The sequence below is a fragment of the Penicillium concentricum genome, assembly GCF_028827145.1.
Source record: "Penicillium concentricum strain IBT 3081 chromosome Unknown utg000002l_segment0_segment0, whole genome shotgun sequence".
NCBI classification, from domain to species: Eukaryota; Fungi; Ascomycota; class Eurotiomycetes; order Eurotiales; family Aspergillaceae; genus Penicillium; species Penicillium concentricum.
In genome coordinates this window covers 6370438-6398292 of record NW_026622755.1, presented here as the reverse complement: position 1 = coordinate 6398292, position 27855 = coordinate 6370438, and the positions used below count along the sequence as shown (strand labels likewise).

At 48.2% G+C, this 27855-nt stretch overlaps 12 protein-coding genes across 12 annotated transcripts; 6 read left to right on the top strand and 6 right to left on the bottom strand.

The window, feature by feature from the left end:
- Nucleotides 1-408: 408 nt before the first annotated feature.
- Nucleotides 409-2232, top strand: N7517_006134 (flavin-containing monooxygenase; the record flags this gene model as incomplete). Its single annotated transcript, XM_056723864.1, has 4 exons — nt 409-1238; nt 1290-1823; nt 1878-2011; nt 2096-2232. The coding sequence occupies 4 exons, from the start codon at nt 409-411 to the stop codon at nt 2230-2232; spliced, it is 1635 nt and encodes a 544-aa protein (XP_056580114.1).
- A 17-nt stretch (nt 2233-2249) lies between these two features.
- On the bottom strand, nt 2250-5142 carry N7517_006133 (uncharacterized protein; the record flags this gene model as incomplete). The annotated part of the gene is made up of 8 exons (XM_056723863.1): nt 2250-2901; nt 2965-3120; nt 3199-3420; nt 3481-3613; nt 3660-3868; nt 3922-4902; nt 4973-5052; nt 5110-5142. The coding sequence occupies 8 exons, from the start codon at nt 5140-5142 to the stop codon at nt 2250-2252; spliced, it is 2466 nt and encodes an 821-aa protein (XP_056580113.1).
- Nucleotides 5143-5627: 485 nt separating this feature from the next.
- On the top strand, nt 5628-7210 carry N7517_006132 (sugar porter family MFS transporter; the record flags this gene model as incomplete). Its single annotated transcript, XM_056723862.1, has 2 exons — nt 5628-6101; nt 6152-7210. The coding sequence occupies 2 exons, from the start codon at nt 5628-5630 to the stop codon at nt 7208-7210; spliced, it is 1533 nt and encodes a 510-aa protein (XP_056580112.1).
- A 550-nt stretch (nt 7211-7760) lies between these two features.
- Nucleotides 7761-8926, top strand: N7517_006131 (uncharacterized protein; the record flags this gene model as incomplete). Its single annotated transcript, XM_056723861.1, has 3 exons — nt 7761-7809; nt 7865-8136; nt 8189-8926. The coding sequence occupies 3 exons, from the start codon at nt 7761-7763 to the stop codon at nt 8924-8926; spliced, it is 1059 nt and encodes a 352-aa protein (XP_056580111.1).
- A 3451-nt stretch (nt 8927-12377) lies between these two features.
- On the top strand, nt 12378-12575 carry N7517_006130 (uncharacterized protein; the record flags this gene model as incomplete). The annotated part of the gene is made up of 1 exon (XM_056723860.1): nt 12378-12575. One exon carries the CDS (start codon nt 12378-12380, stop codon nt 12573-12575), a length of 198 nt encoding a protein of 65 aa, XP_056580110.1.
- Nucleotides 12576-13351: 776 nt separating this feature from the next.
- On the bottom strand, nt 13352-14086 carry N7517_006129 (Zn(II)2Cys6 transcription factor domain-containing protein; the record flags this gene model as incomplete). The annotated part of the gene is made up of 2 exons (XM_056723859.1): nt 13352-13368; nt 13456-14086. The coding sequence occupies 2 exons, from the start codon at nt 14084-14086 to the stop codon at nt 13352-13354; spliced, it is 648 nt and encodes a 215-aa protein (XP_056580109.1).
- A 247-nt stretch (nt 14087-14333) lies between these two features.
- Nucleotides 14334-15480, top strand: N7517_006128 (uncharacterized protein; the record flags this gene model as incomplete). The annotated part of the gene is made up of 2 exons (XM_056723858.1): nt 14334-14580; nt 14651-15480. 2 exons carry the CDS (start codon nt 14334-14336, stop codon nt 15478-15480), a joined length of 1077 nt encoding a protein of 358 aa, XP_056580108.1.
- Nucleotides 15481-16089: 609 nt separating this feature from the next.
- N7517_006127 (uncharacterized protein) lies at nt 16090-16365 on the bottom strand (the record flags this gene model as incomplete). The annotated part of the gene is made up of 1 exon (XM_056723857.1): nt 16090-16365. One exon carries the CDS (start codon nt 16363-16365, stop codon nt 16090-16092), a length of 276 nt encoding a protein of 91 aa, XP_056580107.1.
- A 633-nt stretch (nt 16366-16998) lies between these two features.
- N7517_006126 (uncharacterized protein) lies at nt 16999-17520 on the top strand (the record flags this gene model as incomplete). The annotated part of the gene is made up of 1 exon (XM_056723856.1): nt 16999-17520. One exon carries the CDS (start codon nt 16999-17001, stop codon nt 17518-17520), a length of 522 nt encoding a protein of 173 aa, XP_056580106.1.
- Nucleotides 17521-17738: 218 nt separating this feature from the next.
- On the bottom strand, nt 17739-19813 carry N7517_006125 (transcription factor domain-containing protein; the record flags this gene model as incomplete). The annotated part of the gene is made up of 2 exons (XM_056723855.1): nt 17739-18285; nt 18342-19813. 2 exons carry the CDS (start codon nt 19811-19813, stop codon nt 17739-17741), a joined length of 2019 nt encoding a protein of 672 aa, XP_056580105.1.
- Nucleotides 19814-20594: 781 nt separating this feature from the next.
- On the bottom strand, nt 20595-22875 carry pab1 (polyadenylate-binding protein; the record flags this gene model as incomplete). Its single annotated transcript, XM_056723854.1, has 2 exons — nt 20595-20742; nt 20801-22875. The coding sequence occupies 2 exons, from the start codon at nt 22873-22875 to the stop codon at nt 20595-20597; spliced, it is 2223 nt and encodes a 740-aa protein (XP_056580104.1).
- An 803-nt stretch (nt 22876-23678) lies between these two features.
- On the bottom strand, nt 23679-27487 carry N7517_006123 (HECT-type E3 ubiquitin-protein ligase; the record flags this gene model as incomplete). The annotated part of the gene is made up of 3 exons (XM_056723853.1): nt 23679-24350; nt 24427-25429; nt 25485-27487. 3 exons carry the CDS (start codon nt 27485-27487, stop codon nt 23679-23681), a joined length of 3678 nt encoding a protein of 1225 aa, XP_056580103.1.
- Nucleotides 27488-27855: the final 368 nt, after the last annotated feature.

The following is a 27855-nucleotide window of genomic DNA, read 5'->3' as shown; positions in this document are numbered from 1 at the left end:
AGCTGAATATTGTAGGTACGAAGTACCTTTTGATTCCAACAAAGACATTGTATATTTTCTTAGATTTTAAAATGTCTAGGCTAAGGACGGCCCCCAGACAATATCGGAGGTCCATAACGCACTTCCCGCCTACGCCCGCCCCCGATGGGACCGCATTCAAGATCTCAACCTATAATATCGCCCCTAGTCCTACCCGAGAAGGATTCGGATCTAATTCAAACACCGATCAACGCTACTGAGCACCACGTCAAGGCTAAAGCTATGGAGACAACCCCTGAGTTTGGAGTCGGGCCCGGAGTCTTCCCTTTTCCGGCTTCCCATGGTGGAGAGGGAAAAAAAAAAGAAACAGACAGGGCCAAAAAAGAAAGAAAAAGCAAACAAACCTTCAACTATTGAGCGAAAGCGACCATGCCATCCAACGAATCCCTTTACAATGAGACGATCAATGTAGACCCCGGTCAATATGCATTCAAAGAGCGTAAGCTTCGAGTTGTCTGCATAGGGGCGGGACTCTCTGGCTTGATCCTCTCTCATAAACTGAAACACGAGCAGCCGTTTGAGTTCGTAGATTTTACGATCTACGAAAAGAACTCCGAAGTTGGAGGCGCATGGCTCGAGAATGTCTACCCCGGTGTCGGATGCGATGTTCCTGCCCACAGCTATGTCTTTCCATTCGAGCCGAACCCAAATTGGTCTAAATGTTATGCCGGAGGTGCTGAGATTGAGCAATACATTGTTGACACGGTAGATAAGTATGAATTGAAAGATCCGATCGTGTTTGACACCAAGCTCGTCAAGTCTGTTTGGAACGAGGAGCGAGGCAAGTGGGCGCTCGAGCTCAAGCAAAATGACAAGACTATCCAAGATGAAGCGGACATTCTCATCGATGGTTCCGGTATTCTCAATCAGTGGAAGATGCCGAACATCGCTGGTTTGGAGCAGTTCGCTGGCAAGCTTGTGCACACGGCTGGTTGGGATAAAACCTACGACTGGACTGATAAGAAGATCGCAGTCATTGGAAATGGCTCATCTGCTCTTCAAGTTGTGCCTGCGCTCCAGCCCAAGGCCGCAAAAATTGTCAATTACATTCGTCAACCGACCTGGGTGTCCGTCAATCTCTGTCCGGACGTTACGAAGGATGGAATGGGAACAAACTTTGAATATACCGAGGAAGAGAAGGCGATGTTCCGAGATGACCCAAAAGCTTTCCTGGAGTACAGGAAAAAAATTGACTGCTCGTGGGTTGCTCAATGCTTCTTTTTGATTTGAATCGGACTAATTATTAAAAGTGTCAACACCGTCTACCGATTGATGTTATCCGGCTCTGAGCTCAATCAAGGGCTATTTGATGCGATTTCGGGTCTTATGCGCCAACGTCTCAGTCAGAATCCCCATCTGATTGATAAACTTATCCCGAAATACGAAATCGGATGTCGCAGACTAAGTCCTGGTGATGGATATCTCGAATCGATGCAGCAATCAAATGCCGAATGGTGCTTTGAAGGCATCGAGGAGATCACCAAGACCGGCATTCGCACAGCAGCGGGTGAAGAGGAGTTTGACTTGATTGTTTGTGCGACTGGCTTTGACACCACCTTTATTCCCGGGTGGGAGCTGGTTGCTCGAGATGGTCGACGACTTGATGTGCAGTGGAAGAAGGTACCCGAGGCATACTTCTCTATTTGCGCAGGTGGAGTGCCTAACTACTTCATATTCAATGGACCCAACTGTCCCATTGGTCATGGCAGCGTGCCACAGATGGTCGGTTGGACTGCTGATTACATGCTGAAATGGGTGAAGAAGATGGCTCGGGAGGATATAAAGTGAGTATTTTATCAGATGAGATTATACATGGACGTCAACTGACATCTGAACAGGTCCATTGCAGTAAACGATTCCGCTGTGAGAAATTACAACCGCCGTGCCCAAGCGGGTCTAAGACGAACTGTTTGGAGTAAGGGTTGTCATGCTTGGTATAACAACGGAGAAGCTGTCACGGCGATGTACCCAGGTAGTGTATTGCATTATAAAGGCAAGTTTGGCAATTGTAATGGTAAAAAGTCTCACGATAATAGATATGCTGACTTGATAACAGAGGCTATTGAGGATGTTCGGGGTGAAGACTTTGATATCAGACACAACAACACCTCGGATCCATTCTCGTATCTTGGAAATGGAGAACTAGAGTGGGAGAGGGAAGATGGTGCAGATTTGGCATTCTATTTGAAATAGATATAAGATCGCCCTGCCTATATAGTCTCATATTCAGACTCTGGAATACTTGTATTTGCAACGAAAGAATAGAGATCCTCGTCCCCATCCGATGGAAGCTGACCGCTGAGCATGAGCATCCAGCCCAACCCAGACTCCAGTTGGGAATCACGCGTCTCGGGCTCGTTTTGAAGTCTTCCCTCATTCGGGATGATCGAGTCAGATCCATTAAGCGTTCGTGATCTCTTTCTTGGGGGGTACCCAGCCCCATCCGGTCCGCGGTCCGGCTTGGTAGCGCGGGTACGAACCTCCCATTTGTGCTGTAGTCTTACCAGGAGGTCTTTGGCGCGATTGGCACTCTGCCAGGATAGAGAGAACTCATCGAGGGCTCTGAAGCAGGTACTCAGATGAGCGATAATATTCTCTTCTTCTTTGGTTTGGTACTGGGAGACGGCGGCGAAGAGAAGGAGCAGCACGGCAGAAGATGTAATTGAGACTGCTTTGATGTTTATGCGGCGGAGGGTATATCTGGTCTCATATAATACAAGGATTTTGGCAATGGAGATGGCGGAATTAATGCACATCTCTCGAGCGTGGGTGGAGCCGGGTCCTTTCGGGGGTTGTGGTTGCAGGTAGCCTTTTGACATCCAGGGTCGATGAGTGTAGATGAGATTCTGGTAATATTGCATGCTATGGATGAATTAGCAGACGTACTCTATGGGAATTTTGAAGGAAAGTGTCATAGCAACTCACTGAAGTAGCAACACATGCGGAAGATATGGAGAAGTATGATCGTTGAGGTTGATTTGTAAAAATGAGGGCAACTGAGCTTTCCAATTGAGAAGCTTGGCAACATTATTTGCATTGAGCTGTTGGAGCAAAGCTCTTGGAATCCCTGATGTTCCATAACTTTTTGGGCGTGATGGTTAGCCGAAGCAACTCATTGGGGCCGAGGAGAGACAACAACAAACGAGAACGGAAACTTACAGGAAGTAGCCACAGGGTGCCATCAGCTCACATAGTGAGACTTCCTGTTGACTGACAGCGCCTATGCAGTCAAATAATTCCGAGTTATCATCAAACGGAATAGGAGATGCGTAGGGCGTCCATTTGCAAGGTTCTCGATAATCGACGTCATTGTTGGGCTTTTTGACTGTAACATCCTCCATATTGGTATAAAAGGGTCTACCAAGATAGAAGCCGACAAGACTGGAATTTCAACAGATTAGAGATATCTTGATTGCACATAAAAACAATGCGGGCACTCACTGATCAACCATATACGCAGCCCAAAAGACAGTTTGACGCAGCTCGGCATCGGCAGCGGTAACAGACCCACGAGCAACATATGGAGAGAGGTCGATATGTAAGGCAAGATCAAAAGCAAGTCGAAGGGCCATCCCTAGAATTGTAAGCTAAGGAAACCCGGAACTTTCGACAGAACTTACCACTGTAGAGCCATCCGCGTGTATCTGAGCCCACACCAATTTCGTGGCTGCTTAAGATTACAAGTGCTTGGACTGTTGCCACGCATGGAGAGTCGAGTTCAATTTCAAGGAGCTCTTTTGCACGGTCCCCGAAGAATTCACCGAGAGACTTTGGGAACGTCACAAAGGATGGATGGTAACGAGTTTCAAAAGCAGCGCCCAGAGAGCACCTGTTTGCAAATGTTATTTCATGTGTCGATTCGCCAAATTGAAGTCGACTCACATTGCATAGCATAGTGCCTCAGAATAGAACGGGGTATCTTCTTTCCCATACCAGCCGGTCTTTCCTTTCTCGAACAATTCTCGGTCGACTACGTGAAATGATGGATCTTGCCAGGTAAAATAAAGAGTAAGAAGATGCTCCTCGAGAGATAATGGTACTTGTCTGTCCCAGTCTGTGTCGTCGAGATAATCAACCGCACGTTGTGTCTGAGTGTTGATAGATATTGGGGCATCGGCAAGGTTGAAGGTGGAAGTTGGGCCATAGAAACGAGCTTTCCCTCCAGGGCCAAAGCGCAATGTGCCCATCCGATCCGAAAGCTCATCGATGAGATCTTCGATTTCTTCAGTGCTCCTAGTATCACTGTCGAGGCTGGGTGGGGTTTGAATGACGGCAGGCTCAAAGGGTTCAGGTAGCCTCTCCGATTGCTCCGCTGGCGGCTGTAGTGGCTCTGTGCTTTGGATGTCTGGGGACGATGGCGTAATGTATGTTCCAAAGTCCAAGGTCCAGTCCCAGTTGACCAATGAAGTATCCGAGTGTTCATCCGTCCGCTGATACTGCTCTGTAATTGGGATATCTAGATTTTCGGTATCGATCATGGGTAGTATCGATACGGAATGTGGGTCCGACAGCATTGTGAGACCCGACTGAGAATTTTGCGATGTGTTGTCTGGAGATGCCTGAGCCCAATTGCTATTCGAATCATTTGTTATTTCAGGAGCGGAAAATGGCAAAGAATTTGGAGCATCAGAAAGCAGATCATCGACTGCGGATGCGGAATTGGGATTGGGGGATTTGCTGTTTGCCTCATTTCCTCCTGCAGCTGAATGAACTTCAGCCAAGCCAAGGACCTCAAGAACTTTAGCCAAAGCTGTGTCCCTTTCTTGTGGCATAGGCGGGGCCTCCAATCCATTTTGGCGAATGAAGAGACAGAGCTGGTCGACTCGGCTTGATAGAAGCTCTATGGCAACACGGAGTGGGAGTCTTCACATAGTCAGTGCTATGGTCTAACCAAGAGCCTCTTTTTATGGAATGACCTTGATGGGTTACTTACTTTCTCTTGTCTACGGCCTGGTATCGACATTCGCGGTGCTTGTTCATGCAGCTGGAGCATTTAGGCTTACCACCATCACACTGCTGGGATTAGCTTGTATTTCCCACTGGGCTAATTGATGGTCACCTTGACTTTACTTTCCCGACATGATACGCATGCCATGGAGGCATGGTGCTTCCTCTTTTGGGGGACACTAGGCTTTGACATAGTTCTAGGATGCCATGAGACTGTGTATGCAAGTTCCTTAGCGAAAGAGGCTTGAAAGATCCCACAGTGCGGGGTAATATGGAGAAATGTTTAATCCGAACTATACCCACTATCAATATGCGTCTATGGGGCTTCAACCTTACATGTATGATAGCCCTAAAGGAGCTGGAGATGTCGTCCTAATTTCCTTTCCAGGCGTTCCTTGGGGGACCAATCGCTGGTATAGCCGTAGTGGATCTAACCTAATCCGGAATAGATCACCCCTATCGGGAATCAGAACCCGGTGGGGGTACATCGATGCATACCCCACGCTTTCTGCAACACCCCAGGTTTTGATATTAATGCGTCCTATCAAAGAAAAGAGAATATAAATACCGATATAAACCACACACGAGTGGCCCGTGCTAATATCACATCTCTTAGGTACTTTGCAAAGAACCTACTTATCATGTTATACCAAAATTCACAAGGAAAATGGCTTCAATATAGAATAACTGCAGCATGTGGTGCTGGATTCCTCCTCTTTGGCTATGATCAGGGAGTTTTTGGTGGGCTTCTGGACAATGAGCCGTTCCTCAATACATTTGGAAATCCAAGTGCGACCATTCAAGGTCAAATTGTGGCGACTTATGACATTGGCTGCATAATAGGCACTCTGTTGACGATGTTTACTGGAGACAAGCTCGGTCGAAGACGAACAATTTTGATCGGGTGTTGTATCCTGATCGTCGGCGCTATTCTCCAAACCGCATCTTATTCCCTCACGCAGATGATTGTCGGTCGTGTTGTCGCTGGCGTCGGAAATGGAATGAACACAATCGCAATTCCTATCTGGCAATCGGAAACTGCACGTGCAGAGCATCGTGGAAAACTCATCGTTGCCCAATTGGTAACGAATATTTTCGGAATCGTCATCACAAACGTAAGAAGTTACTCCACATACAATACAAGCGCAATACTGATTTTCGGTAGTGGATGAACTATGGCTTCACTTTCATCCCTCACTCTCCAGTGAGTTGGCGCTTCCCCCTTGGCTTCCAATGTTTCTTCGCGCTCGTCACCATTGCCTTCGTTCTTGTCGCCCCAGAGTCACCGCGTTGGCTTATCATGAAACACCGTGCCAATGAAGCCCGTCAAATCCTAGCACGGCTCCTTGCAAAGCCAGTCGATGACCCTGAAGTGGTGGATGAGATACAAACTCTGGAAATCTCTGTGAACCACGAATCCGAGGTCCAACAATCGAATCCTTTACAAGCAATATTCAAGCGTAACAACAAGCAGCAGACATTACGCAGAATTCTTCTTGGAGCTGGTACTGCCTTCTTTCAACAAGTTGGTGGAACCAACGTTATTGCATACTATCTGCCAGTAGTCCTGACCCGGTCCGTTGGATTGGACAACAGAATGGCGCTAATCTTGTCGGCCGTTGACGCCATGTCACTGATGCTTTGGGGCTGTGTTGCAGCTCTACTCATTGATCGCATTGGCCGAAAGAGACTGATGCTCTTCGGCGCCGGTGGAAGCAGCGTCTGTTTTGCACTTGTTGCCGTTGGACTGCGGTATGGTGGACCCGATAACAAGGGTATGTCTGTCCTAGCCGTGGTCTTCATCTTCGTCTACTACATCTTCTACGGGACGTCGCTCCTGTCGATACCGTATATCTATCCGGCGGAGATCAACTCGCAGCAAATGCGCAATATTGGCACTTCATTTGCAACTACTACGAATTGGTTGTTCGTTTATGTTATCGTTGTTGCTACCCCAACAGCCATCGCAAACATCCAGTGGAAGTATTATATGCTTTTTGCTATATTCAACTTCTGTTTCCTGCCAATTATCTGGTACTTCTATGTTGAGACTGCGAACTTGTCTCTCGAGCAGATTGATAGACTCTTTGAAATCAAACATGAGGCTGGGAATGCAATTAGCTGGACGGAGGCAACCATGATAGCCCGTACGGAGGTTATTTCCGATTTGGCACACACCGAGAAGGAAAATCTGGACGCTGAGCACTGCGAGATTGCGACTTGATTTTGGGGTTTCTCTACATGTTATATAGATGAGGAGTATTCAATCGAATCCAATGTGTTCCCAAGGTTATTTTTAGACTTCGTGGGGGTTCATCTAGTTCATTCCCAGGGCACAGCGCTTTTGTCTGTGAACCCCCAAGAGTATCCCGTATTATTTGAAGAGCGCAATTGGTAATCTTCAATTACTTAGAGCTAATTTGCCTATGACAAATAAAATCTAGAGTTTCTTTGCTTCAGGAGGCATATACCTACTTTGACATTGACCTTTCTCATGTGCATTGAAGCTTGGAAGGATGTGCGGCTAGCGTAACAAAGTAGGTTCAGTAACAAGATATTTTGACCGTACTTCTTGCAATTGCACTAGTAGTATCACTTAGCAAGTCACAATTCCACTCGGATTCCCTTTCCCGGCCAAGTATTGTATCCACTTCGAACAATGATTGTGTATATAAACCCGGCTGAGCCAGTGCTGAAGCAATTACTCCTAGAAAGCATTTTTCAAATTATTCAACTGTTACAACTTCATTAATAAAACATCCTTTTATCTCAAGATGTCAGCCCCGAAGTTGCGCGTCGGTATCGCCGGTCTTGGCCGAATGGGTAAGCATTATTCCCATGTCTGGTTTCCGGAAGGACTTCAATTGACATATAGCAGGCCAGCGACACGCCTTGAACTACCATGTCTTTACTCCTCGTGCCGAAGTGGTAGCAGCAAGCTCCCCCGATCCCAAGGAGCACAAGTGGGCCGCAGAAAACCTTACAGGAGCAAAGATTTACAAAGACTATTATGAAATGCTCGAGAAAGAAAACTTGGATGCTGTAGTTGTTGCCGGTATTACTGCAGTTCACGCGGATCATACCATTGCTGCTATCAAGAAGGGCTTACACGTCATGTGTGAGAAGCCTTTGTCTCTTGACATCAAGATTGTAGGTCTTTCTATATGAGAGCAAATATAGAGACGCATACTAATTACAAAAGGCTCAATCTGTTCTCGATGCCTACAATACATCTCTCAAAACAAACCCCAACCAGAAAGTCATGTGCGGTTTCTCGCGCCGCTTTGATGCTTCCTACCGCGAAGCCTATGCGAGAATGGTCTCAGGCCAACACGGCCGACCAGTGGTCTTCAGATCCCAGACCGCAGATATGCTCGACACCACTGGGACATTCGTTAATTACGCCAAGACGAGCGGTGGAATTTTCCTCGACTGCTCCATCCACGACATTGACCTGATGCTGTGGTTCCTTGGTGAGAACACCAATATCAAAAGTCTGCAAGCCGTTGGAGTCGTTGCTGTCCACACTGCATTAGATTCGAGCAAGGACCGTGATAACGCGGTAGCTACGGTCGAGTTTGACGAAGGCAAGATTGCTACCCTTTTCTGCTCGCGTATGATGGCTGCTGGACAGGAAGATACTACCGAGATCATCTGCGAGAGGGGGTCACTCAGAGTTAATATGCATGGCCAGAAGAATCACCTTGAGATCCATGATCGTCAGGGAGCCAGACGTGATCTTCCTAAGCATTATTATGAGCGTTTTAGAGAGGCTTTCCTCACAGAGGCTAATGAGTTCACTGCTTGTTGCTTGGATAATACGACTCCGCCAGTGTCACTTTCAAGCTCGGTGAAGGCGGTTGTCATTGGTTCTGCTTTGCAGAGGAGCTTGACTACTGGTGAAAAGATTGTTTTTTCGGGGAAAGAGGCTAGACTTTAGGTGCAAGGCACCTTCCCAACACTGTCTAATTAGATATCCACAATAGTCGGCCGCTGATGCGGCCTTTTCATACGTTTCTGGTGGTCTTTCTAGTAGTCTTTTCGTTTGTTTACACATGCATTAATTCCTTTCTGCCTCAGGCGGGGCCTTTGCTCCTCACTTGATCCTCCTTCCTCTCTCTCTCCTAGTGATTAGCTCCATTCAATGGGTTCTTTCTCTCTTTACCTTCTCCACCTAATTCTCCACAGCCTTCATCTAGCCATTAGATTCAAACACATTTAGACTGCTTTCTGTTAGGAAGTTGACCTCCATCTACAGTCTAGCCTCTTTCCCGGAGCCAAAAACGATATTTTCCTCAGGACAACCTATTCCTTACAAGCCCCCGAGATGTGATTCCAACGGCAATGGGCTGAGAGACAAAGAATCTCAGACATCAGCAACACAATACAAAGGAATCTTAGGCACTTTGGTTGCCGACGAAGCCCATACGGTCAAAAACACCAGTTCGGCCATCTCAACGATCAGGAAGCAACAAGCGATAGAAGAGATCCTCATAACCACGTGCCCCTATGAGCTTTATACAACCAAGCGATAAAGAAGTACAGAAGCCGACTTTTCTGGTACTATCAGAGGGTTAGGTCTGGGAGGCTTCCGACCTTGGACTGCGCACTATTCGATGAGCACCGAGGTCTTCCCACTCAAAGGCTTCAAATGGGCATAAAAAACCCCCAGACCTGGGCGCAGGACCGTCTGGAGGTTCTTAAATAGGTTTGCTACACCACCCAGCTAGTGTGAGAACTAGTTACTCATTTACTGACCTCGCTTTAGTCACATTCCAACATGATATAAAAAATCGTCCCCATCTTGACCACACCACGATAACAGCTTCCGGCGGGGAGGATAATCTGTCTGCGGGAACATCGAACGCATGGGATATATCCCAGAGTATTGGGCGAAGCTGCGGCTCCGTGTTTGCAAGCACCTTGTCCCAGACTCTGTCTAGTGCAGTGGCAAGCGAAAGTATACGTACTGGCGGCGGAGGAATGGCCGAGACCCACTTATGGATCCAAATAATCTTGAAGGACCAACACTAGCCAGTGTCAGTCCATATACAGTGGGGCGCGTTCATGCAGATCGACATCAGCCGATGACATGAAAATTTAATATTCCTGGGGATACTGACAATGTGTCAACATGTCATTGTCACATACCTTCAAGTTAGTCTTCGAAAGACTGGAGCTTCAGTGGTGCTGGTTACAGACAAGCTGAAGCACCTAAATTATGAGCCCTGCCTGGCAGTGGCATGTGCGTTCTATACGACTGTACTGCCATTGACAAACTGTTCAATGCAATTTAATGTACTCGTTCAAGGCTCCTCTGTAACAAAATAGATAAATCCTGGAGAACCCTGGCAAGTTCGCCGTCCCAGAATTGGCTTATGCATTTAAGCATCAGAGATCTTCATCCTATTTGTGTGTGTCTCTCCGTCAGATCTAGAAAGACTTGAGAGCATCCGAGTAGATATCAAAGAGAACAATAAGAGAGATTGTTCCTGTCTTGTTTCTTGTGTACTTTTTTTTCTCATATGTCCCCTTTTTACATGTACCATATGCCAAATTTGCTTGATACCAGCCAATATTTGATCCTCTATCCATACTCCCCTAGGTAACTATAGACCTGTGTACAACATCGTCTGAAGAAGCGGTGAGCTGCAAGCTGCATCATATCAACGAGTTGCAGGTGAGACTGCAATATTTTAAGACATGCAAACAGGCTTAAATGTGATCTCTATAACAGTCATAGTCTAGATTCTTTTCCAGAGCTGAATCATACAAATTTCTCCTATCTTCCCATATAATACCATACCACTTGCTTCCAAAACCCACTGTATACTAATTCGCTTGAAAGTGCTAGAATATCAGTTTCATCCAGCGATGTGAGTAGATAAGGGATAAATAAGTCCTATATCCAAAAGAGTAAATATAAATATGTGTTCCTGTGGGTGGCTGTGGCCTGGTGAGAAATGCCAGGCGCACCTAACACCGAGGACAAGGCAAGGGGAGTTTGTGCTGCCCCCCGAAGTAGAACGCAAAAATGCTCGTCGTTCGACCCTGGAGCTTCGCTTCACCAGCCCTCCTGGTGGGGCTAATTTTTTTTTTCCTTTCAAAAGTGTAGGTTTTTACTATATCATATTTCCTTTAAGACTTGAGAGAAGGTGTCTACAGGCCTATATTGTATCAATTCAGTGTTCCTTTGATCTGCCTAAACTTGCCATGTCACTGATTCCTATATAGATAGTCAATCACACTTTTAATTTCGTGTGATACTAGCATCTCTCATTTTTTTTTCAAAGAGGTAGATAAAGGGACAAGTATATCTAAAAGGGTAAATTCAAGGTAGTGCCCCTACGGGGGGCCGTGGCCTTACGGCAAACGCAAGCGCGTGAAGGGGGAGCGGAGCTTCCCCCCCAATTGAACTTAAGCCATGTCGCCGTTCGTTGTGCGCTCCCATCACTCAAAACAACCTACGTGGATATATGGAGACATCCATACCACTAATCTTTCGTTCCAACCCATCCGGGTCTTTCTTTTTTTTTTCTTTCTTTTTTTTCCCCGTATCATTTCTTCTAGAGAGGACGTATAGGCAGTGTTTCTTTTGTCTGGCCAAAGGAGAATATCACTACCTGATTTCTATATAACTATAGACTATAGACCACTCACTTGGACTCATGCAATGATACTATAAATAGACATATCTTAGTTCATCTAAAGAGTAGATAAAGAGCTAAGAATGATATATCTAAAAGGGTAAATGCAAATTGGTACCCCTATGGCCAGGTGTGGCCTTGCGGTAAACGCCGCAAGGCAGCAATAGGGGCGGGGGAGCTCCCGCTCCCCCCCCATCTAAATCAGAAAATGGTCGCCGTTCGTTTTAAACGCTGATCAAGTGATTTGTATGGAGACATCCACCCATAATCTTTCGTTCCGAGCCCTCTGGGTCCTCCTTTCTTTTTCTTTTTTTCTCCCTGTTTGTGGGCTGCGTTGAGACCAGGTGGTTGACATTCCCACTTCTACACCCTCTAGGCCTTTCTTTCCACCATTTCTCTCATTTCAAAAGCAAACAGCCTCATTGATGTGTTAGAACAGTACATATGACCAACTCTCGGAAGCTCCCTCTGGTGATCTCGGGATATAATAACGCCTAGGCAAACTTCTAGGCCACCTGCAGCTGCCGGTATATGAACCAACTGGACCTGAAGCAAGTGGGATGCTGAAGCTGTATGATGAGGCAACCTGCCTCCAAAAGGTCAACATGGAAATGGACTGGTGCTGACAATCATCGCCTGGAATTTGGCTCCCAACCTGGCTCCCTTTCTCTCCTTGAATCTCGGCGATTTGCTGCATGCTACGTCCCCTTTATCTCGTCAGATACAACAAAATGGCGCAACAAAATGGCGCCAAGGAAAGTCTTCACGAACAAGATCACACAACGAAAACTTGTCGAAGCAGTCCTCGATATTCAGGCTCACAAGGCCAACTCCGAGGCTGGGAAGAAGAATCAGGCGGAACTCACCCGTGTTGGGGTGACTGGTCTCAGCAAGCAAGTTGCTAGTGCAGCAATTCGAATCACGATGCGCGCATGGGACTAGGGGACAGTCCCGGGCACTAATGCTCTACTTTGACACGTGCTAGGGAACAAGTATGCCGACTCCTCCATCACAAAACGGAATCAGAAAGAGTTGACTTGGATTTGAATTGAGGTCGCTAGTGCGATGACATTCATCGTGCGACAGGCTGTTGATCTATCTCCCTACGCCTCTTGAGACCCGACTCCCTCGACGAATGTGTCTATGGAAGATGATACTACGTCAATCGCGTGGATCGGCGTCGAAATGATAAGCAGCTCAAAAGGCTGCGTTGGTATTGGCAGTGAACGCCCGAGAGTCAACCATTTAATCATTGACGTTGAACTTAATACATTCCACAGATCTACAAAAGGCGGGAATTGCGCGAGGAGATCCTGCAAGCAAAGACCAGTGACGATTCTGCACTAGTAGGATACCCGAGCGAAGGAGGATCCCAGAATGAAGCTGTGGAGAAATCTGCGTCGACGGTAAAAAAAGAGTTGGAGAGAACTCGGACCTGCTGTGGAGTTGAATTCTCGGTCATGCAAACAGCCCGATCGATACGACCCGGCTGAGTATGACAATAATGGAGAAAGAGAAAGAGATGGAATGGATAGAAGCTCCATTTTTCAGGAGACATGCGCAGTGAGCATGAGATAGCTTGCAGAAATACCACACCTTCATGTAATCATTGTAGGACTCATATGAGAATTTGATGACGGTATGGAGTAGAAAGCTGATATTATATCCGATTAGTTGACTACGGCGTAAATTTGCTTGCGATTAAGAATTCATCTTTATTAGCTGATCTCGAGGACTATAGAGCAAAATGGGGTATTTCAAACGATATGGAACGGACTTGAATCAAGAAGCCTATTTCTGCTTTCTCACCAGAGAAACTGACGTTGAAACTCGACTGAAGGGGCTCCCTGCCAAGAACTCATTCTCTCCACCGGAGCCCTCTCTTCACGTGCATTACCTGACGAGTCGACCGGACGGTTCGATGTTTCATTGAAAATTCCATCGATCTCTCCAATTGTAGTAGAAATTTGAACCGAACCATCAGACCGTTCATTCTGCAAACGCCTTTTCTTAGAGCCCTGTGTCTCCAACCCCACACTTTCAGGCTCAGTACAAGCTTGCTGCCACTTCCGAATACCGTGAGAAGTATCAAGAGGGAATTGCGACCAACTCTCAATCCCCCTCTTCTCAAGTCTGGGGAATGGCACATACGTGCCAGTCCCGTGATCTTGGATCTCTCGGCGCGGAATCGCAGCTGAAAGCTGCTCATCCGAGACGTGTGGGAGCAAATTCAAAAGAATGCTCTCAGTGAGCTTGAGTCGATTCTCCAGTGCTTCGGCATATCCTTTCTCTGGTCCTCTTCGAAGCTGTTCGGGCCAGTTGCACGGTCGATTGTTCTCGAGACATTGTTCGCAAACGGGTTTGAGGCCGCTGCATTTTTGTTTCCTCGAGCGACATACGTTGCAGGCGATTGTTATACGCGCTGGTCGTCTTTCTTTTGGTTTCGATGACATTTGGTTTGTGTGGTAGATCTAGACGTGTTGAGAGCGTGATGTAGTGGCGAACGGCAAATCTCATCGCCTGAAAGTTCTGCCGAAGATCCAGTTTGTCGCTATAGCGGCCATTCGGTCAAACTATATGGCAGGATGAACTATCAACCATATTGATCGCAGCCATATTTATAGTCTGGACATTTATCTGCATTTGATCTTCTGGAAACACTCATCACATCTTCTCTAGTTTCACACATATCTCCTGAATATGGGTTCAAAGAATTCATACCGCATTGCCTCTATCCCAGGCGATGGCATTGGTCCCGAGGTAGTCAGTGCTACCATCCAGGTCGTCGAGAAACTCGCAAAGACCCTCGGCACATTCAATATCGACTTCAAACATATCCCATGGGGAACCGATTACTACAAGCAAACCGGACGATATGTGTCTGAAGATTGTCTCGACACTCTACGCAAGTACGATGCCGTATTATTCGGTTCCGTTGGATCACCCGGTATGTTGTCTATAGTGCATAGAATCCTACCAGCTATCGGACTGGTTAAGAATAATGCTAACAGAACCAGATGTACCCGATCACATCTCGCTCTGGGGCCTACTTCTCGCCATACGCGGCCCCCTCCAGCTATACGCAAACGTCCGACCAGTCCGTACCTTCCCAGGAACCAAATGTCCCCTCAACACCGCAACAGACGGCATCGACTGGATGCTCGTACGGGAAAATTCGGAAGGCGAGTACGCAGGACAAGGCGGACGGTCTCACGTCGGACAGCAATGGGAAGTGGCAACGGAAGTAGCTGTGTTCACGCGTGTGGGCATTGAGCGGATTATGCGATTCGCGTTTGAGACTGCTCGATCGCGGCCGCGCAAGCTCCTGACCGTTGTCACGAAGAGCAACTCCATGCGTAATGGGATGGTGTTGTGGGATGAAGTTGCGGCGATTGTCGCGAAGGATTTCCCCGATGTGAAATGGGATAAGATGCTTGTTGATGCGATGACTGTTCGGATGGTTGCGAAGCCCGAGTCGGTTGATACTATTGTCGGGACGAACTTGCATATGGATATTTTATCGGATCTTGCTGCGGCGTTGGCTGGATCGATTGGTGTTGCGCCTTCTAGTAATTTGGATCCTACGCGGAAGAATCCGTCGCTTTTTGAGCCGGTTCATGGGAGTGCTTTTGATATTACTGGGAAGGGGGTTGCGAATCCGGTTGCTACTTTTTGGTCGGCGGCGGAGATGCTTGTTTGGATTGGGGAGAAAGATGCTGCTGCTCAACTGATGGGTTGTGTCGAACGGGTTTGTGCTGCCGGTATTTTGACTCCTGATCTTGGAGGGACATCTGACACTCAAGGGGTTGTGGATGCGGTTTGTCTGGAGGTTGAGAAGTTGGGTTGAAAGAGAGTCTGAGACAATTCATTGCCTTTCTTCTTTTCTTCTATCCTTCCTTCTTTTCTTTGTTTATATTCCTTCTTGTCTCATATCATCTACAATAACACTTTGGATAAACTGATCAGTTGACCCTTGAATATCAGAATAGAAAATGTATAGAGGACAGTTTCCGAGCAACAAACTCTTAAGCACAGTTCTAGAAAGATCACTTGACAATAAATTTGTATGAATATTCATAAAGAGAATGTCAAAGCCATCTCGCACAAGATGGAACAGATCAGGAGCCCAAGAACTAAGAAGCCTGAAAATGCCATTATAGAATGACACCTGTTTTCCTCATATGAACGGAATGGAAACGATATCAGTATGCTCTTGTCTTAGTGTCCAACTATTGTCCAGCATTAAAAAAGGCTTAGCACCCTATATCAGGGCCTCTCACTCAGAAAGCGCTCCTACAGGCCTCCAAGCCAAAGCCACTCGAATCCATCTACTCGCCTCACTATTCATTTATCATTAAAAAGAACAGGGCCAATCAAGAAACATAGTCAGTCTTCCAGTCATAAACCCACCAACTCAACTAACAATATCCAAGGCATGTTCTACCATTACGGAAGATTAATGCAAGAGCCAAACCCTCGAACAACGAACTGGGTGAACGTATTCTTCAACGCACACGACTATGGATGCGATGATCTCACCATAATGCGCACAGTCGTCACCTGTATCCGCACCCGAGTCGTCAGCATCACTGGTCATGCAATGCACCACGATTACCCGCTTTGCATCTCGATCCAGGTACCCGGGGAACATGATGATCAAGAGTCGATTCTTGTTGCTGCGGAGCTGTCGGCGGAATATCTGAGAGCGCAGGTTGCTAGGGGGTCTGTTCATATTAATCGGTCTTTGCTTTTTCGGAGATAGGGTTTGGTTCTTGGGGAAATGGGCTTTTGGTGGTGTTTTGCTCTTACAGTCTCTGGGATGGAATTCTTTAATGCTTGAAGCTCATGACTTGCTTAGACTTGCTTAGGTAGAATTGGAGAATTGGAGTCTCTTTGCTTTTTCCCTATATTGTCAACCGTGTAAGCTCAGTTAGTTTAAGCAGCCTAGTCCTCCATATATGATATTACTGCCTACGGTCAGATGAAAGCAATAAATCTCGGTAGCCCTCGATCATTTGGGTCTGAGATTTTAAGACAGTATGTCTTGATATCATCACCTCTCACGCTGTTATACCGTGCTGCTAGTCAAAATAGCCAACTAAGTGCATATATTATATTTTCAAGCTCAACCTGAAAGGTCCATTGTCATAATAGAGTAGGCAGACGGAATACATAGATTTCTTTCGAGTCATAAACTAGGCAGATCTCAAACTGGGGGATCTCCCAAAGACCCAATAAACACAACACAAAGACATCCTGGAATAGATGAAAGACTTGAGAATAGCATTGTATCATAACTCCTTTGTTTAGGCCCCCAACTATAAAGAATAAGCTCCTAGGCAGAGAGTATAAAAGCAGAGCCCATATGATTCCAAACGGCACTCGAACCATCCTTCCTCTGTCCTCACTCCTTCCCATCTCCCCCTTCCTCCCAACCACATCAGGACACTCCAAACAAAACAAGGTAGGCAGCACACCCCACATCCAAGACAAGAACATCCCCAATTCCAACCTCGGAAAGATGCAGAGCATGTTCTACTTCGACGGGGAGCTAATCCCAGAACCCGAGTACGATCCCCGCCAGGTCAGCAACTGGGTGAACGTCTACATCAAGCCACGGGACTCCCACTCTGATGACGAGACTCTCATGCGCACAGTCGCAGCTTACATCCGAACCAGCACCGCTTCCATCTCCGTCCATGCCAAGCATCATGATCACCCACTGTGCGTCTCTATCAAGGTGCCCGGAGATTACCATTCCAACAAGGCGTCTATTCTCGCGGCGGCCGAGCTGCAGGCTGACTACTATTGCCAGGAGATTCGGAATGGGAGAGTGCGGATTAATCGGGCTTTGCTTTTCAGGCCTCAGGTGCAAGATCAGTGTTGATGGTGACGGAGGGGTTTTGGCTCGAGCTATGCGATACATGAGAATTTGATACAGTGGGGGACGATACCCATGATACAAGAGCGTTTGAGAGAAATACCCATACACACTGCGTGAATAATATGATTATTTTGTTTTGGCTTTTTGGTATCATGAATATGGACTTGGTTGCTAGATTGTAAATTCTTTTGCGGTTTGAATCAGTAGTGAGTATTATGGTCTCAGAAGCTTGGAAATTGCTGTCCGATTAAATCGAACAGAGGGTCGAAGTTAGCACCATCGATTAAATCGACCATGTTCAAGTCGAAATTCGATATCCCCTCAAGCTGTGCGGGCTCCATGTCCTGTAAATCCATATACAGTGAAGAGGGTGTATCGGAGAGGATTCCCTGCTCGTTCATTTGTGGCGGGTGCATCGACGCCGAACGAAACATCGTGGGATCATGCCCCCTGTGCATAGATTCTTCCCATGTATTATTCCGTTGCTCAAGGTCGGACGGTTCTGCGGATAACCCAGGCTCTTCTTGCAAGTATGACACACTACTAAGTCTCCGTCTGTTCTCCTCGCGTGCATTTAAAGATTTCACCAGTGTCGGACTTCCTTCAGAGCCCCTCGTCACATATGCTTGGGAGTTTGCTGTTGGATGAGAACCGCTTTCTGACTGTTGGATTTTCGCGACCAGCACTGAGAGAGACATGTGGCAGTGTTTGGCTGTCTCCCACTGAGTAGACATCAAACGCAGGAATCCCGAAACTTCTTCAATCTCCCTATCGGGTAGTTAGTACATAGTAATCAATTAAAGGTCCCAGAGTAAGAAACGTACTGAAGACCCTTTTTCAACACATATTGGTTCAGTTGACAAGCCAATGCCAAAACCAATCCAGACATCCACGCAGCCGACAAGAAACCAGGCCAGAACAAAGCCTGCTGGCTATCAACCTGCAACCTGAGCGCCGAAAGGATAGCACGAGCAGCCCCGATGCAGGTTTGCAGACCAGAACAGAACTCCGCAGTCGACGGATCCAGCGACAGCGAAGGCCGATGAATGATCAGAATGAGATGCTGATACAGCACAGTGAAAAAAGGAGCAAAGTCGAACGCAGCGTCTCCCATTACAGATCCTACCGCTGGCTTTCTTTGAAGATTGGTGGGAAGGCCATTCCACCACTTATGCACGTCTGTCACGAGGAACAACACCGAACTGCGACGAACAGATCGAACCAATATTGATTTATGGAAGAGCTCCAATGCCCGGCCTGTCAGAGTCCCTGAATCAACGTAGCTAGCAAGAACACTTTCCTTGCTGTGGTTATCATTATTACTGTGCTGTGGCGCAGGGCTACCACTGGCAGATTCAGTCGCCTGGCTCCGAAGGGTATGCATTTCCCGGGCAGCAGGCAGACACACATCAATATCAGAATCCTGTATACCAAGCGGCAAGCCCAAAGCCTGGCTCAGGTATCTATCGATGGCATAAGCGCACCAAAATACCCGCTTCCGTAGTTGTCGGTCGTGGGTGGAGAGTTGCTTGTATCGAAATGGACACCGGTGGAGACCAGCATGAAGCATCGAGCGTAAGATACAGCCTCCGACAGTCGATGCTTGTCGAAGTGACATGGTCGCGACGAGATAGACTTGGATAGCTAGAAGCGCTTGCAAGGAGGCGATATCATGTCGAGAGGAGAGAGTCCCGAGCAAAGAGTTGAAACTGCTCGGCGATTGGATCTTCGATTCGGACGGTAGATCCAAGTCTGGCGCTAGCAGACTGCCTAGATTGAAGACGCATTGAAAAATACTTGTCCAGCATGTACTCCGGTGATCTATACAGGGTTCTTGTGTGTGCTGAGTTTGATTTCCGCTGGAGTAGACCTTCTCCATCGCCTGCAGGAAGGTGGGTCCATGTAGGAACGGGAATAGAGGGTGCCATACTTTGAAATACATCATCATTAGGCCCTTGGCCATATCTGGGCGTGGCAGAGTTCCCAGAGATGTCGTCAATGATGGGTCGTAGGTCCATTCTGTGGGAGATTCGACCTCCAAGGACGAAGCAGTGTCTTTGACGGATGAGGTGCGCTGGCGCTTGTCATGAGGTGAGGTTTCCGCGCCTACGAGTGTTTCCTCTGCCGTGGGGAAATTAGACTCGGATGAACCCGGCCCATCTAGACCGTTGAATGCACGTTTCACTGTCTTGATGAAATAGACGCCACTCGAGCTACCGACGAACTGGCTGTGCTCGTTTGAGTGTGCCGTCAAGGAACCAATTTCAGATGTCTCAGGTACAAATTCTGACGCCATTTTGCATATCTCATCTTGTGTCAATGAGATGTTCACTTTAAATCTCGATGTTTCCACAGGAATCATCCATCCACCGTGGTGATCAAGACATGCTGAGTCATCGGAGATGGCGGCCCTGGGGTCCCGACGATAGTGGCCAAAAGACTGAAGAGTTTTAGGAAATAAAGACATATCTCATCTACGAAAGGAACTTGATGAAGCAAAATAGGCCTCGGCCATCCCATTGATTGTCTGGCGCTGCTCTCTCGAATCCGAGAGCAAACACAAGGACCACCGGACTCTTTTCCGTGAGGAATTCATAAATCTATCTGACACTCATATTGAGTGAACCACAACCTGGAGAACATAGCAAGGGAGAGGTGTAAAAAAAGGAAAAAATTTCACAAATCCCTCCCAGCTGGAAAAAAAATAAAACAAATAGAAACGAAGATGGTGAAAAGTTTTCAAAGGAACCACACCCAGCGCCTAGAAGAAAAAAGACTTTTACCAGTGCCAATATCGCCCGAAGACATTCAATATAGCCCAGTCCGAATGGAAGGTAAATGGAAAATAGGTCGCATACTAGGGAAACCGGAAAAGAAAAAAAATCCGAATGTCATACCGCATTCACTAAACACCAGGAAGGTGACTGCCTAAGAACAAACTTTTCGAACCGAGGGATATCAGGATCAGAGGGAGATGTAGGGGGAAAGGGTAAAAGATGGGAACAAATAATGATAGAAAGGAAAAGTCGTCAAAAACGTGCGTCCAAGATTTCCGAGAAGACAAAAGAACACATCAATTAAGACTTGTTCTCCTCAACAGGGGCCTCCTTGGCGGCTTCCTGGGGCTTGGCTTCGGTCTCGCCGTCACCCTTGTTCTTCATGTACTCATCATAGACGTTAAGGGCCTCATCGACCTTGCCGCGGAGAGCCTCCTCATCATCGAGCCTGAAAGAAAGTTAGCAAATCATGTCACAAATAAGAAAAATCAATCGGTGCAACTTACAGGCCAAGCAGCTCAGCGTTATCCATCTCAAGAAGCATACCAGTGATCTTGCCAGCAAGCTCGGGCTGCTGAGCCTGGATCTTGGGGTAAAGAGCCTCGCCGAGCATCTGCTTCTGCTGAGCGGGGGGAGCAGTGAGGAGAGCCTGGTTGGCAGAGGCGGGCTCGCCACCAGCGGGCTGACCGCCAGGGGCGGGCTGACCACGACCACCACCACGACCCATCTGAGGACCACCACGGCCGAAACCGGGGCCGCCACGCATGTTCATGGGCATACCGGGAACACCACGGCCACCGCCGCCACGTCCGAAAGCCTGGGGCATAGGGTAACCCATGCCGTTAGGAATACCGCCAGGAGCCTGCATGCCCATGGGCATACCCTGGAAGTTGGGAGGAAGCTGTTGGTTGGGGGGCATGCCACGGCCACCCTGGGGGAAGGGACCGGGGTACTGGGGACGTCCAGCGGGCATGTTAGGCATGGGCATACCGCCCTGGGGGGCGAAGGGCATACCACCACGCTGTCCGGGGGGCATGAAGCCCTGCTGGTTACCACCGTAGAAGACGGCGGGCTGCATGAAAGGCTGGGGCATACCGGCAGCGGCAGCGGCCTGCTGCTGACGGATGGTGTTGCGAGCCTGGATGCTGGCCTCAAGCTGGCTGCGGCGGACATCCTTGCGCTGAGCGAGAGCAACGTAGAGGGGCTTGGCGTTGACCATACGCTGGTTCATCTCGGTGACGGCCTTGGAGGCCTCATCGGGGCTGCTGAAGCAGACGAAACCGAAGCCCTTGCTCTTACCGAAGGCCTTCTTCTCAGACTTCTTCTCCTCGGATTCCTCCTCGGTGGTCTCCTCGGTCTTCTTCTCCTCGGCCTTCTCCTCGGTCTTCTCCTCAACCTTCTCTTCGGTGGTCTCCTCAGTCTTCACCTCCTTCTCCTCGGAGTCCTTGGCCTCCTTCTCCTCGCCCTCGGGGAGGGGGGAGCGCTCAGCGGCATCACGCATAACCTTAGCGGAGGTGATGGTACCGTAGGGAGTGAAAAGATCACGGAGCTTCTCATCATCAATATCGTCGGTCAAGTTCTTGACGTAGAGGTTGACGCCCTGGTACTTGGAGGCCTTCTCCATGCGGGCAGCCTCGTACTGCTTGCGCAGCTCCTCCTCACGCTCGTGCTTCTTCTGGGCACGGCCAACGTAAAGCTTCTGGGTCTTGACGTCCTTCTCGTTCATCTCAGCCACGGCGGCCTCGGCGCTCTCGTGGTTGGCGTAGTTAACGAAACCGAAGCCACGGCTCTTGCCATCTTGGTCGTGGCTGAGGGTAGCGGAGGTGATCTCACCGAAGGCCTCGAACATGACGCGGAACTCGTCATCGGTGATCTCGAGATCGATGTTCTTGATGTAGATGTTGGTGAAGTTGGCCTTCATCTCCTCGAACTTGCTCTGGCGGTCCTTCTTGGAGATGTGGTGACCGACGAAGACCTTCTTGTCGTTCAGCAACATACCGTTAACGTGCTTAATGGCGTTGTTAGCAGCTTCGGCAGTCTCGTAGTGGACGAATCCGTATCCCTTGGAGTTGGCGAACTCATCCTGGGCGACCTTGCAGCTGAGAATGTTACCGAAGGCAGCGAAGGTGTCGTGGAGAGCCTTGTTGTCAATGGCGTTGTCGAGGTTCTTGATGAACACATTACCCTGGCCAGTCTTACGCAGAGCAGGGTCACGCTGGGACCACATGATACGGCAAGGCTTGCCCTTGATGAGAGTGTAGTTCAGGTCCTCGAGAGCACGCTCACCGTCAGCGGTGTTGTTGTAGTTGACGTAGGCGTATCCCAGGGAGCGGCGGGTGACGGCATCACGGCAGACACGGATAGAGGCAACCTGACCGATGGAAGAGAAAAGCTCATAGAGCATAGCCTCAGTCACGGAGGGGTCAAGCTCGCCGACGTAGAGGGAAGCCGAGTGGGGCTGGTTGTTGGCAGCATCACCGGCGGCCTCGGAAGTGGCCTCAACTGGAGCGTCATTGGCCTCAGGAGTGGCGGCGACAACGTTGTCGGTGACGGGAGCGGTGGTGGGGGCTTCAGCAGACATGATGGCGGCTGTTTTCACTGAGAAAGAAAAAGTTTTAGCATGTGCATTCCGAGCATATCGCGGAGAGGGGGAGGGGGCAAATCAAGGAGGCATATGAGATAAGGTTACACGGCAGTTGAATGCAGTCTCTTTAGCAAGCAACCAAGGGGGAAATGAGAAAAACGAGGGGTGGATCAATGGAAAGAGAGGGGTGCCATACAGCAAAGTATCCACGAAACAAAGAGTTCAGAGAAATTTCACTTGAGCAAAGAGCACTGGATAGCGGGTTAGCGGGGAGGGGGAATCGGAAGTGTATAGCATGCGCGAGAGACAGAGAGAGACGAGGCAGAGATGACTCGATCAAAAAAGGAAGACAAAAAGCAAAATGACTAACCAGGTGAAAATGAAGACGATGGAGGCGTTGAAAGAAAATCTTCCACACAACACACCGCACAATCGGGGATGAGATAAGATAACTGTGAAAAAGTTTTTTCTGGGGTTTTTCGCGTTTTTTTGAGATTTTGTATCTTTCGTAAGGATTCGAAAAGAAAAGGAAGACTTTTCCCTAAAGAAAGAGAGAACGGAAGATTGAGGGGGAGGTTGGAAAGAAAAAAAGTTGAACCAAAAGCAATTGGTTCTGGAAAACTCAGAGCCCGTAGATGGGGACACTAGTCCTATTTGGGTGACATTGCCGCTTTAAGGGCTTATTAAGTATAACCTCGGACTACACATATATTATACACATATTATATACATATTAAAGAGATTATATCTTTCCCTAATGCAATAATTATCTATTTCTGAAAATGTACAAATAATCCCTCTCAACTCAAATCAAATCCAGCACCCGAGCTCACTGCATACAACAGTTTACTCCTCAAAGTTTCTGCGTCAGAGTATCGTGGGAGCTTCAGGAGATTAACACAAGTACTAGTACTTGGTAATCTTTCCTGGTCCTCGCTAGAGTCTCTAATGCTGAAGTGTGGACGCAGATGGCTGAATCCAAGCAATGGAGCTCGAGGAGTTGATGTCACAAACCGGATAACCTTCTGTCGCTCCTCGTTCGTCATCTCATGCATGACCTGCCAGAACAGTGCAATAGTTGGGTGTTCTAAATTATCATCGCCAATCACATACACACCTCCATAGAGGGTGTTCCGTCGCAGGTCCTCGACATCAATATCCGCCTTGTCTCCGCTCACCAACGTTTGCAACTCGGATTGATTGAACATGGATAGCCAGGCGGGTTGAATGATCTGGCCCAGACCTTGCAAAAAGGCGTTTGTCTGTAGAGCAGGTTGCAACTGCAGACGGTAACGAGCCATGTAGGAAATGTAGACCAATCGGTTCTTGTTTGTCACGGCGGTCTGTGAACCATTTGTTTTCAACTCTACCGTGACAGTGCGGTTGTTTCCACTGGGCATCCGAATCACGTTGTTAATGGTGAAGTCGAGACCAAAATCTTCCACGTTTCCAGGGTAGTTCTTCAATTGTAACTGGTGAAACAAATTGGTCAGCTGTAGGCTCAAAAAAAAAGACACAATCCCGAGATTGGCGGGAGATACTACTTACCAAACCCTGGTATAATCCCTCATCAAGGTCCTTCAAATCGTTCAAGTTAGCACGATAGGAAGATTCCTTCACCGCAGACCTAGAACCTCCTGTCAAGGCCCACTTCAAGAGGAAGAACGGTGCAAAGTTGACATCGACCAAAATTCCCTCGTAAAGACACTTTCCGATGACCCGGCCGAGGAATTCATACCGTCGAAGAAGACCGCGCACGTCATCCTGCCACTCTGCGCTTGAGCTTGTGAGTCCAGCCTCGCTGAGAACCTTTTTGAGTTGGTCAACAGCTGTCGGGCTGGGATACAGCAGATGGTGATCATTTTCCGCAAACATGCTCTCGTAATCATCCGTCTTGAAGGCTTCCGAAGTGATGCTAGTCAGGAACTCTTTCGTCACCCCGCCACCATCAATGCCGGCCTCCATCGCTCCAAACTGGTCGATGAAACTAATCTGGATCGGCTCTTTGAGCCCGTCACCCAAGCTATAGTATTGTGAGAATGCATCTTCAAATACACTCTCACGCCGGATGTCCGCATGGTGCCGGGCCAAGATATTGGCCGCACCCTCAGGCGGTCCATTTATCATAGCACTTTGGGCCACAGACAGGCGCCAAGACTCGGGATCAACGAAGCCTTTTCGGCGACGCTGTTGATCCCTGAAGATAAATTGACGGAAGATTTGGACTCTCGTAGCAAATGGTATGAAGAAAGGCATGTTTCGAAGTATCTCTAGCCGTGGCGCAATGGCGGCAAGAGCATTGTTATGAGCTTGTCTTCGTTGACTATTTCGCATGGCCTGGATGTGAATTAGTCGTCGCGCATGACTATTGCCGACAAGCTGAGAAGGCTCCGGGTACTCCTCGTCAAGAAGATCAGGTTCGGAATCTTCATCGTCGTCTTGGAATTCATGGCGTTTCTCCTCTTCTGCCACAACGGCTGGGATAAAACCTTCCATGTCGAATCGATCAGTCATCAGCCAATGATTTTGAGGAAGGAACTTGCGTCGAGAACTAAGAGCATGTTAGCTGGCGTTCTTACATCATGCTGAATAGAAAATCAACTTACTCTCGCTCATGCAGCATTCTGAGCAAACCTGTAACCAAGCCTTTGAAGTAGTCAAGTGGGATACCTGTCACACCGGGAAGATCATTGATCTCCTTCTTGACCTCCACTTCAAAACGCTCTGTTGGTTCAGAAGTTTGAGCCGTGTTGCTAAAATAACTTCTAAGATCCACAGCGGATGACGGAACAGGCCCTTTCTTGGTCAAGTCGGCAACATTCCAGTAGAGGGTGAAGGCGAGATTTTTGAGGAAGACGGTCATGTCTTTGATGTCTTCAAGGGGTAGCGCACTCTCTTTCGTCCACGAAGACAGGACATTTGATGAAGATGTAAATGGCGAGGCGCTCGAAAAGAACTCTTCGTCATCCATGACTTTCAAGAGGAATGTGTAAAGCTCAAAAAAGAGGAGAATGATCGTCCATTCCTGATCCTGATCCTCTTGGTTCCCATCTTGTGGCGGTTGCAGCAATGGAAGAACTTGTGTCGAATCCTTGCTGATGATGTCAAATATCCGACTGGATTTTGATGCCTGCCAAAAATATTTGATCGCCGGTACTTTCGCACCTGGCTGGCCGGAAGTCGGGCCTGCTGAAGGTGCCGAGCCCAGGTACAGCCACATTCGAATGTCGTCTCCGCGCCGGGGAAACACCCTCAGCAAGTTCAGAGCATAGGTAGCAAGAATTTTTGCTTCTTTCGAGGCGTTGGATTCGCTGTTTGGTACATCTGTGTGAGAAAGGTGGGATGTTTTGATGCGAGAAAGTAACCCTGTGATGCTACTTTGGTTGACCAAGCTACTGACTTGATCCGCGACGAACTGATCCAGATAAGGGCCTCTGATTGGATCAGGACCACTTTCGTCCGCTTCCAAACACCGTGTCAGATAGATAGATGTTGAGTTAAGCAACCCAGAGACCACACTCAGGAATCCAAGGTCCGGCGCTTGCAAGTTGGCCTGACCTGGAAGGGCATATCGGTGAAAGAAGATCAAATATGCAAGTAGCCAAAGTCGACCCTCGATACCCTCGACGTCGTCGGTAGAAAGGCGCTCTTTGGTCGGAGGGATACATGATTCGATTGCAGGCGCCAGTAATTTGTAGTTGATTTGGTGCGCTAATCCATCAAGCTCGCCAAGATAAGTGGGCAGGTTCGGGACTGTGAGATAAGACGTAGCAAGCGCTTCGTATGCTGTCATCGTTTCTGAGGTGATTGGTCTCAGAAGGGCAAGGACAGCATTCGTAACCTGCTCCGGTGACAGAGTGCCTCTCCAAAGCTCGATGTTCTTTGTCAAAAAGGCCATCGTTTGATAGTATTTTTTGGCAATTGTTGCCATCTTCTTCGGTATCAAGTCAACGAGGAAGACTATCGTCCGAAGGAGAGGCAAAACTGCTGCTTCATGGGTCGGGCTATCCTTTGCTGATCCCAGGGCATGTAGAATAGCGATTGCCAGCCGTTTCAACAGTTCGGTCCATTCATTTTCCGTAGCGATCGTGGGAAGAGCATGGAAGGTCTGCTCAAAGACATTGCAGAAGTATACCAGACGTAGAACATCATCTTTCTTTCTTACCATTCCCACAAACTGAATCAGAAGCCTGAGCTGGTCCAAACATTGCTCTGCTGTGGGATATGGGGGTGCAGAAAGACGTGCTAAACACTCCAGACGCTCGACCTCTGACGTTGGGCCCCGATCATCGTCAAATTCCAGCGCGCTTATGACTCTCTCCCACTCAAAATTATCCCACTCGGACTTCCAGGCCTTATAAGTTGCATTCCTGCTCTGATGACCCCGCCAAACTCGCTGGACGGTGCGAGACGCGGTCTGGCGATCTCTCTCATGTTGCCTCAGGGCTCGCTCCCGTTGGGCAATGGCGACTGCGCTCTCGGGATTTGTGGCATGGGGAGTTTGTCTGTTTGGCGAATTTCCGGGGAATGCAGCGAAGGGATTATTGGCTCGGCCACTGAGGTTCACCTGCCGTGGGCGACGAGAATTGCCTGTAAAGGATTGAAACATGGTTGCAGCAGGAGCTGCCTGATGGGGAAATAATCAGCAGGCTAGATAAGATGAAAATTCTAGATGCAGAGAAACAAATCAACGCAAGCCATCACCGGGAGGGAAAGAAAGATGAAGAACTATGACATCGCCGTCGCTGTCGGGTGCTGATACGGGAGAGCATGGCGGGCTTATCGGACTGAGCACGGACCACATATCGCCGAGACCTGCCCAGGTACTTTTCATTGCCACTGGAACATTCTGGTCAAGCTGAGGTGAGCCGAATACATGTATAGACGGATATATTTGGCAAACTGTATGGAACTTACTATATACCTTCCAAGTAAAAGATCAAGAAAATACATAGAGAAAAGATATGGCAACAAACA